The sequence below is a fragment of the Engraulis encrasicolus genome, chromosome 18, assembly GCF_034702125.1.
Source record: "Engraulis encrasicolus isolate BLACKSEA-1 chromosome 18, IST_EnEncr_1.0, whole genome shotgun sequence".
NCBI classification, from domain to species: Eukaryota; Metazoa; Chordata; class Actinopteri; order Clupeiformes; family Engraulidae; genus Engraulis; species Engraulis encrasicolus.
In genome coordinates, this window is record NC_085874.1 from 39,712,003 (window position 1) to 39,722,002 (window position 10,000).

General features: G+C 41.9%; 1 protein-coding gene across 1 annotated transcript in view; it reads right to left on the minus strand.

Moving 5' to 3' along the window:
• The window catches only part of sccpdhb (saccharopine dehydrogenase b), a 28,384-nt gene that overhangs the window by 10,369 nt on the left and 8,015 nt on the right, over positions 1–10,000 (minus strand). The window contains exons 5-7 of the mRNA XM_063222511.1: positions 9,453–9,502; positions 4,485–4,615; positions 3,147–3,264 (exon numbers count right to left, since the gene is read on the minus strand). Of these exons, the coding sequence (XP_063078581.1) occupies positions 3,147–3,264; positions 4,485–4,615; positions 9,453–9,502 (299 nt within the window). The remainder of the gene's footprint in view (positions 1–3,146; positions 3,265–4,484; positions 4,616–9,452; positions 9,503–10,000) is intronic.

Sequence of the window (10,000 nt, forward strand, 5' to 3'; positions counted from 1 at the left end):
TTTCTGGTGATTTTAATATTCATGTTGATAACATGGCTAACTCCCTGGCAATTCAGTTCACAGAGCTTTTGTCATCCTTCGAGTTCACACAACATATGTCTGTCCCTACTCACAGCCATGGCCACACCTTAGATCTGGTCATTTCAAAAGGCTTAGACGTCTCTATAAATGGCACCTTAGATGTTGGTTTTTCTGACCACCTCTGTATATATTTTAGTGTCTCCTGGCCAACGACTAGACATGTATCTGGTGTGAAAAAGGTTCTCAGACGCAGGATCAGGGAAGATACCCCAGAAAATTTTATTTTGACCTTTAATGCTGCTCGGTCATGTGACCTGAGCCAGATATCTGTGCCATCTGTCTCCCCCATGGGCTCTGTTTGTGACTCTATTGTATCCCCCTGTTGCGACACCTTAGTCAAGTCTTTTAACTCTGCTGTGATGCAAACTATAAACAGTATTGCACCATTGCATGTTAAGACTATCTCAGGAAAACGTAGGTCACCCTGGAGAACCTCACAGACAATTAACACATCTAAAAGAATCTGTCGCATTTACGAACGAAAATGGCGTAAATCTAAACTGCAGGCTGACTTTGTAAACTATAAGAATCATATTCTTATGTATAACAATGAAATCAAGAAAGCTCGAAGGCAGTACTTCTCTCAGATCATTGCTGAAAATTCAAATAACGCTAAAATACTGTTCAATACCATTGATAAACTTATCAACCCTCCACTTACAATTCCTACAGAGCTCCACTCTGTAGAGAAATGCAATGAGTTTGCAACTTTTTTTAGTGATAAAATTTTAACTATAAGGAGCAATATCATACCGTCTAATACTGATGTCAGCTACATTTCTCCATGTCAATTTCTGCCCAGCCAAGCCTGTCTCCCCAGTTTTACTCCTATTCATCAAGATGAGTTAGGAGAGATAGTTCGACAGCTAGGCTCTGCTACCTGCTCCCTTGACCCTATACCTACTAAATTGCTCAAAGAGGTCTTCAGCTGTTTAGCTACTGACATTTTAAATATTGTTAATTCATCACTCCTCTCTGGTACTTTCCCTTCCTGTCTTAAACATGCATTGGTTACTCCTCTGTTAAAGAAACATACCCTTGATCCCTTAGCTTTTGAGAGTTATAGGCCCATTTCAAACTTACCATTTTTAGGTAAAATCCTTGAGAAGGTTGCCTACAAGCAGCTTTACTCTTATCTGTCCCACAACTCCCTTTTCGATGCCTACCAATCTGGATTCCGTGTGAATCATAGTACAGAGACTGCTTTGATCAGAGTTGTCAATGATCTTAAAATGGCCACTGATAACCATAAAGTATCTGTTCTGGTTCTTCTAGACTTAAGTGCTGCGTTTGACACTGTGGATCATACGATTTTAATCCAACGACTACAAGATCAAATCGGCATTTGCGGTAGTGCCCTTGCCTGGATCACTTCTTATTTAAATGGGAGATCCTTCTCTGTCACTATTAACAATTTCTTCTCTGACTCTATGGATACCTCTCATGGGATACCTCAGGGATCAATCCTGGGCCCTCTGCTTTTTAATTTATATATGCTACCACTTGGGCATATCATCCGGCACCATGGTCTTTCATATCACTCCTATGCAGATGATACCCAGTTGTACATTTCTTTTTCCCCTGACGACCCCAGTCCAGTAAATGACCTAATAAGTTGTGTCTCAGACATCAAAAACTGGATGGGTCAGAATTTTTTATTGTTAAACGACAGCAAGACAGAGATTTTAGTTGTAGGCCCCAAGGCTCGTAGAGAACATCTTTGTACGTTTTTAGCCCCCCTTCAGGTAATACCTTGTGATGATGTCAGAAATTTGGGTGTGACCCTTGATACAGATCTTAATTTTAACAAACATATATCTGTTATCACTAAGACGGCATTTTACCATCTGCGAAATATTACTAAAGTACGTGGCCTCTCGTCTCCTCAGGACTCTGAAAAGTTAGTTCATGCTTTTATCTCCAGCCGCCTTGATTACTGCAACTCCCTATATGCCGGGCTCACTAAACAGGCACTCAACAAACTCCAACTCATTCAGAATACAGCTGCCAGAATACTGACAAGAACATCCAAATTTGGACACATCACCCCAATTCTGAAATCTCTTCACTGGCTGCCTGTACAACAAAGAATACATTTTAAAATACTTCTGATCACTTTTAAAGCAGTAAATGGCTTGGCCCCTACCTACATCTCTGACATCATCCCTCCATACCATCCTACCCGTTCGTTGAGAACATCAAATAAAGGTCTTTTATGCGTCCCCAAAATTAACACCAACACTGCACATGGTGCTTTTAGTTATTGTGCCCCTACCCTTTGGAATTCCCTCCCCCTAGAACTAAGGTCAGTGACTTCTACTCCCGCTTTTAAAAAGGGTCTTAAAACGTTTTTATTTACACAAGCTTTTGGTTGAGTTGATTTTTATTGACATTGTTTTATTTCCTAAGGGTTTTTATGTGTTTTATTTTTTACTTTGATTTTACTTTTATTCTATTTATTTTGCTCTGGGCCCTTGCAGACTATGTGTCTAGTCTAGTGTTTGGTGTTTAAAAGGTCTTATCATTGCAATGGGTTTTATTTTGTTTTATTTCTACCTATTATTATATATGTTTATATTTTTACTCAGTTTTAGTGCTGTTTTTAAATTTTCTACTTTTCCTCCTTTTAATCTTACAGCACATTGAGTCTATGTAAGCCATATGAAATGTGCTTTATAAATAAACTTGACTTGACTTGACTTGACTTGTGTGTGTGTGCGTGTGTGTGTGTGCACTGTATGTGTGTGTGTGTGTCTCACTGGCGTCTGCTGGTGTTCCTTGTAGAGGTACCGCTGTGTGTGTGTGTGTGTGTGTGTGTGTGTGTGTGTGTGTGTGTGTGTGTGTGTGTGTGTGTGTGTGTGTGTGTGTGTGTGTGTGTGTGTGTGTGTGTGTGTGTGTGTGTGTGTGTGTGCGCGTGTGTGTGTGTTTCTCACTGGCGTCTGCTGGTGTTCCTGGTAGAGGTACCGCTGTGTGTGTGTGCGTGTGTGTGTGTGTGTGTGTGTGTGTGTGTGTGTGTGTGTGTGTGTGTGTGTGTGTGTGTGTGTATGTGTGTGTGTATGTCTCACAGGCGTCTGCTGGTGTTCCTCGTAGAGGTACCGCTGAGTCCTTCTCACCACTGAGGCGTCAGAGCCCACAAAGGGCACAGCGTACTGGCCTATCCCCTTACAAAAGAAGACAGAACCCCTAGAAACACACACACACACACACACACACACACACACACACACACACACACACACACAGACAGACAGACACACACACACACACACACACACACACATGAAGGGCACAGCGTACTGGCCTATCCCCTTACAGAAGGACACGGAACCCCTAGAAACACACACACACACACACACACACACACACACACACACACACACACACACACACACACACACACACACACACACACACACACACACACACACACGAAGGGCACAGCGTACTGGCCTATCCCCTTACAGAAGAAGACAGAACCCCTAGAAACACACACACACACACACACACACACACACACACACAAACACACACACACACACACACGCACACAAACACACACACACACACACAGACATGAAGGGCACAGCGTACTGGCCTATCCCCACACACAATTTAGAATACCAATGACCTTGTGAGCAGGTTAGACTTTTGAAATGGTCAAAGAAATGGTAAAATTGAGACCATTATGAATGACGCACACTAACCAAGTTTATTTAATTATGACTTACTTTTCATCATTTTAATCCAAAATTCTCCTCAAGGATACGGGGCATTCTACAGTTCTTCAAACCAACTAACAATGCTCGTTGTTCATTTAAACAATGTAATAGGCCTAGCTCCCTAACAGAAAGGGTCAGCCCGAAAAAAATTGGATTCTTTGAAATGGACGGGAAACTAACTTTTACACGAAATAGAGTAAGCTTAGCGAGATGTTTAAGGAGATAATATATTATTTCATATCTACCATAGAGATGAATGGGAAAATGGCCATTTTCTTCCAGCTTGCGGGTCTTGCCCCACCCCCTGCAGTTGCTTCACTCTTGAATCTAACGTCCTTTGTCCATATATACTAAATTTAAATGGCAAAGAATGAATGGGCCCATCTGCTAAAGAGGCTACAAGTTCGCAATAGCCAGGCTGGTACTGGGTCAAAGACGTCCAAAATGAAATTGTCCTTCAGTGTAACGGATACCTTCTGCTGACTGTAACTTTAAAAAAAACATGATTTTTAAATTGTTTCAAGTGAATGGATGTCAGCCGAGGCTTTCATGAATTCACTGGAAAAAATAAATAAATAAAAGAGTCATGTTTTTTACAGTTACAGTCAGCAGAAGGTATCCGTTACACTGAAGGACAATTTCATTTTGGACGTCTTTGACCCTACCGCACTTTGCTTCACTGACCTCTTGCTGAGCCTGGGACCAAGCACCGGCAGCGGCTTGTGGTTGAACTGTTGCCTGAAGAAACGCAGCTTAGCCGCGTCCGCAAACCCAAAGACGGCTGACTTCCACGTGGCATCGTGGCCACAGCCTCCCTGACAGATAAGACAAGACAAGTTAACATAGACAGTTAACAGAGTTAATATAACTCATAGGGTTTTCACACCTGGCCCCTTTCAGCCATTTAAGCAAACTCAGACCTGTGACTCAGCATTTTCGGTGCATATGTGAACGCTCCAAAGTGTACCCAGACCCATTGGAAGTGAACCATACTAATAATAAATAATAATAATAATAATTAGAATACATGAGTTTTATATAGCGCTTTTCATGATACTCAAAGTCGCTTTACACTGAGACCTCCGTTCGCAGGGCCATCGTTAGCCCTATTTTAGGGTGGCTTTAGTCATCCTTACATTAGTATGAGCCACCCTATAATGTTTTTTTTTCCAATCCAAAAGCAAATGCAGTAAAGCACTGAATACGAACCACCAAGAAGGCAAGTTAATCTGAATACAAGTTCCTGTTTGTTTATTTATTGTTTAATGCCACTTATATCCTACTGCACAGCAATAAAAGCAGGGTGCACACAGCAATATGTTATGCGGGGGAAAACAAGTATAGAGGATTGTGCTTTGTGACTGACACCTCGAGAAAAGTGCAATTACTTACACGGATGAAATCTCTGACCCAAAGTAGCAGTTTTCACTCACAATACCGTTTAATAAATCCATTTGACTCAGGGCAGACAGACTCAGGCGAGTCCAAAAGCCATATTTGCAAGACCAGTGTCAGAGTCCAAGACAAGTTTGAGTTCAACTACAAGCAAGTCGAAATCAACAACCATATAAAAACGGACTTGACCCGGACTCAAGTCGGAGTCTGGACTCGAGTATTATAGCCCTGGTATTAGATTTAGTCAGCATTAACTGTTGCATTAACACCATTAACAGTCACTCTCTGCACCACAACACACGCATGCCAGATTTTCCGTTGTATTGCTTTTCCACAGCATGGAACACAAAGTTACACATGGTGTGTCTGTAAGCGCTTAAGGGCATGTAAGCAGAATATAAGGCCTTAATAATGACACCAGGGATTGAGAAAATATGTTTCAAAATGTATTATTGATTACACAGACAACTGTACTACAGCCAGCTGTGAATATTTGCATTTTTTTAAAAGTATGCAAATTTTGTTTATGTTTTTATTTTGTGCCTCTTGCCTCCGAAGGGAACTGCACAGTATTTTGTTGGATTATTTAGAGAAGATCTCCTTAACTATGTGGCATGGTGCCAGCATTAAAACAGCAATACTGTATTGGCACATCACAAAATCAGGTCATGTCGTTGTTAACGAGACAATTACCCCCGACAAATGTCACAGCGTACAGTATCAAGGTGACCGGCGCAATATCCCAGTGATCTATACACGCTCGTCAACTCCCAAAGGCCAAGTGCTGCTGTTGATTGGATTGCGCGCCAGTGGTTCTCTCAACCTCTCCCCCCACCCCCCCCCCCAACCCACTCCCCGCAAGGGGACACCAGAGACTGCGGGGGGGGGGGGGGGGGGGCTGAGGTTGTGACCAAGTGGACATCGCAATTAGTAGGCAAACAGAATCCCATCAACACATTCAACAGTGAAACAAAAATGAAAACCAGATTAAAACATACTTTTGGTAACCTGTGTGAAGTCATGCAGGTATTGACTAAAACCTATTTTGTTACATCAACCAGGCACGTGCACAGCATAGTTGCCCACGGTGCCCGAGCAACGGCCCTTTTGCCCACATTGGCTGATATTGCCCTTCCAAGGGAGGGGAAAATAATATGGCAATTATAATTTCATATTTCAATATCATTTGATTTCTTTATAATTCACAATTTTGATTGAAGTTTTGTACAATAAAGACTTAAGTCAGTCATACAAATTCATCAGACCCGTCGAGAATGGGCACGAGCGATGTGGTAGGCCTACGCAACAACTCCGGTGGGGAGGGAGAAGGCACGCGACAGGCGCTTGAGCGCCTATAAGAGACACGAAAGATTTTGAAGATGCCTGGGTGTCGGCTAGAGCCCTACACACAGTCTACATATTCGGGTACAAAATATGCTCACAATCAACCTCTCTAATACAATGCTGAGTTTAGAACTTTTAGTTATCATACATCTGACAGCCAGCCAGCGTCACGTTTAGGTAGCAAAAAAACCCGACAGCCAGCTGTAGATATGCCTCGGAAAAATAGGCTAAGATTTCATGTTTCAACTGATTTGCTTTGCAATTCGTATTTTTGATTGAAGCTTCCTAAATTAAGTTTTCAAATTCAGATTCACCTGCACCTCGAGAGATAGGCAAAGGGAGGGGCAGCATGCGCGTTGCGGGGGGGCACTCACAGCTCTACATGGGAGGGAGGGGGGAGCAAGCATGCATGCGACCAGGGCAGAGACGCAAAATATGTCGAAGATGTCGTGGGAGTAGAGCGACTGCTCTGACGGCCTGAGGTGAGCTGGAAACATAGCAGACTACACAGTATTAAACTACATGATCACAATTAAGTAAGGGTTAACGTTCGGCGAGAAGGTCGCTACCGTGGAATAGCAGCACGACAGAGAGAATCTTTAGACCCCGACGCGGAGCGGAGGGGTCTTGTTCTCTCTGAAGTGCTGCTATTCCACAAAGCGACCGACTCGCCGAAAGTTAACCCGCTTATTATATGGATATACTTAAATGATTCACACATGGCGGGGACATTTCTTTAGACCTATTTAATGTTAAGATTGTTGCTGCGCAAAACAAAACAGTGCCGTTGTGGAACACCGCTAGGCAACAGCTAGGTAGCCAGGACAGGTGTTGTCTATCACAGCAGCTGATTAGAGTGACAAAAGACCGGACTCCCTGCGGAGTGATATGAAACATTCGCTTTAGCCACTGACTTGTATACAAGCCAGTGGCTTTAGCAGTGAACGTCTTGTTGCCATTGACAGCGGTAGCCAGGACAACGGGTGCTGTCTATCACAGCAGCTGATTAGAGTCTTGTTGAAAAGTCGCTTTAGCAGTGAAAAGTCTTGTTGCCATTGACAGCGGTCTGTTATAGACCAACCCGTCCGTTATCGAAAAATAACAGACGTCCGAACGTTGGGGAGCCCCGTTGAAATGAATGGAGCATTCGACAGATGACGTCACAACCATATAATAATGTCTCTTAAAGCCGATCTCGAGTTTAGGACGTTTAGTGATCCTAAATAATCTGACAGCCGGTGTGCCACGTTCAGATATTGGGGAAAAACGACAGCCAGCTAGCTTGCAGTCAACGTTTTACATAGCTCAGGTTGTTTTGTGGAAGGCTAACCCAACTAAGAAACATGCAGATGACATGTCGTTTTATCAAGCAAGAGAGAACTTAAGGGGGTAGGCTAGCTAAAGGAAGCACATCTCTGCAGAGTTGGCTGTGAAAAAATGAACAGGTGCAGGTGAGGCAGAGAATCTTTTTCAGGATTGTAGAGGTTTGATCTTGGTGAGACCGCTAGGAAAGTGCTTTTTCTTACGCTGATATATTCTCCGACCCAAAGATAGGCCTACTGTTTCCACTGTCAATGTCCATGTAATTGAAATAAATCCACTCCACATGATAACTGACGTTTACTGTTCTTCTCAAGACATAGGCCTACAAAATGTGCATGAACTAACTAAAATATCTGTAATGAAAATAAAAGGTTATAAAGTCTGCGAGAAGCTCGGAGCTTCAGAGCAACAGATAAGAACTGGTCGCTCCCACACGCCACGGTTTTTTGCGATCTGAAATGAAAGCCGGCTCGTCAATTCTTAAAGCGACAGTACACATTTTTAATATAGGCTACAAAAGACCCAACAAATGATCTAAACCTGTGAATTCTTATTGTTTTAGCTTTCCTATATAATATTCATCATTTTAATCATGGAATATGCCTATTAATGAAATTTCGAATTCAAATTAAATGATCTTTTTAACCATTTTTAAACTATTTCTATTTATTATAACTTAAAGTCTACTTTGGCTGCTACAAGGATTATAAAGATGACAGTGGGTTAATTGATTAAGCATCCTCATATTTAGCCTATTAATTTATTCATCATTTCATTTCATTTAAGATGAGGATGACTCAGAGCCACAGACCTCTGCACATAGGGCAGGTAGGCATAAGACTGATCATCTCTGTGGCTGATACAGGTTTAAAAACTATCAAGGCTTTTTCTCATAATTTCATTTAATTTAGGGGCAGCCACATACCACACATGAGGAAATGTGGATCAGGAGACATTTAGGGCAGGTGGGCATAAGGCTGATCATCTCTGATATGATTAATAGGTAGGCCTACATTTTTAAAAAGTAGCATGTTATATCATATGGTACGCATATTCAAGATACTATACAATAAAATAATATTAATAATTATGACAATAATATACTACTTCTACTACTACTACTAAAAATAGTAATACCCATGGTGCAGTTTCCTAACAATTCTGAAGGCCGCTCATTGTTGATGGGTTTTTTTTTTTGGGGGGGGGGGGGTTGCCCTTTCTTCAGGTTAGAGCAACTGCCCTTTGAGATTCCTGTGCACGTCCCTGACATCAACTCTTTTCAATGTATATATACAGGTAGAATTTTGGGTGTGAACTTCACATTACAATTCGGGACAAAAAATGTTTAGCATTTGGGAAAATAGGAAATGGGGAGTCATGTCAAGAAACATTCATTCACAACATAGTGACTACATAGGATGCAAGTGACTTTATTTTGCTCCTTACACTACGTGGTGAAGTGAACACTTTGGCTTGGGCCATGGAGTTGCATCACCAGGCAGGAGCCCCAGTGGGCTAGCCAGGTGCTAATGTGTTGTGCTAGTTTACCTCCGGTAGCCAGGTGCTAATGGGTTGTGCTAGTTTATTTACCTCCGGGCCTGTGGTGACCGTCAGGATGCTCTCCACTGCCGTAAGGGTGCCTGGGAGGGACAAGCAAAGCAGACCATTGGAGCAGGGGAAAAGAAAGGAGGAGTAAATCAGAGAAAAGTTAACAGTACCAAATAACAACTTATTCTAACAATACCGGTACATCTACTATTTTTTTTATTTACAAATGCTCGAGACCTTTCCGATTTTTTTTTGTTTTCATACAAATTCTTTAAATATAATCTTTACTAAAGGTGCACTGTGTAGGATGGTGGCCAGAGTAGGTATTGCAACCATGCTGCTCATTGAAACTGCTGCCTAATCTGCTTGCCAAATTTAATCTTTTCTTTACGAAACAATGAACTAATATTTACTAGTATTACCAAAATATAGTAAGTTATAGTATGTCTATTTCTGGAAATTCAAAATGCCGGACCATGGAGAGGATCCCCCTTGTCATGTCATAATGAAAACTTGATTGATGAATTTGATGGTGGTGTTTAGTATTTGTGGAACGGATATGATTTCTGAATGGGCAGCATGAATTTTGT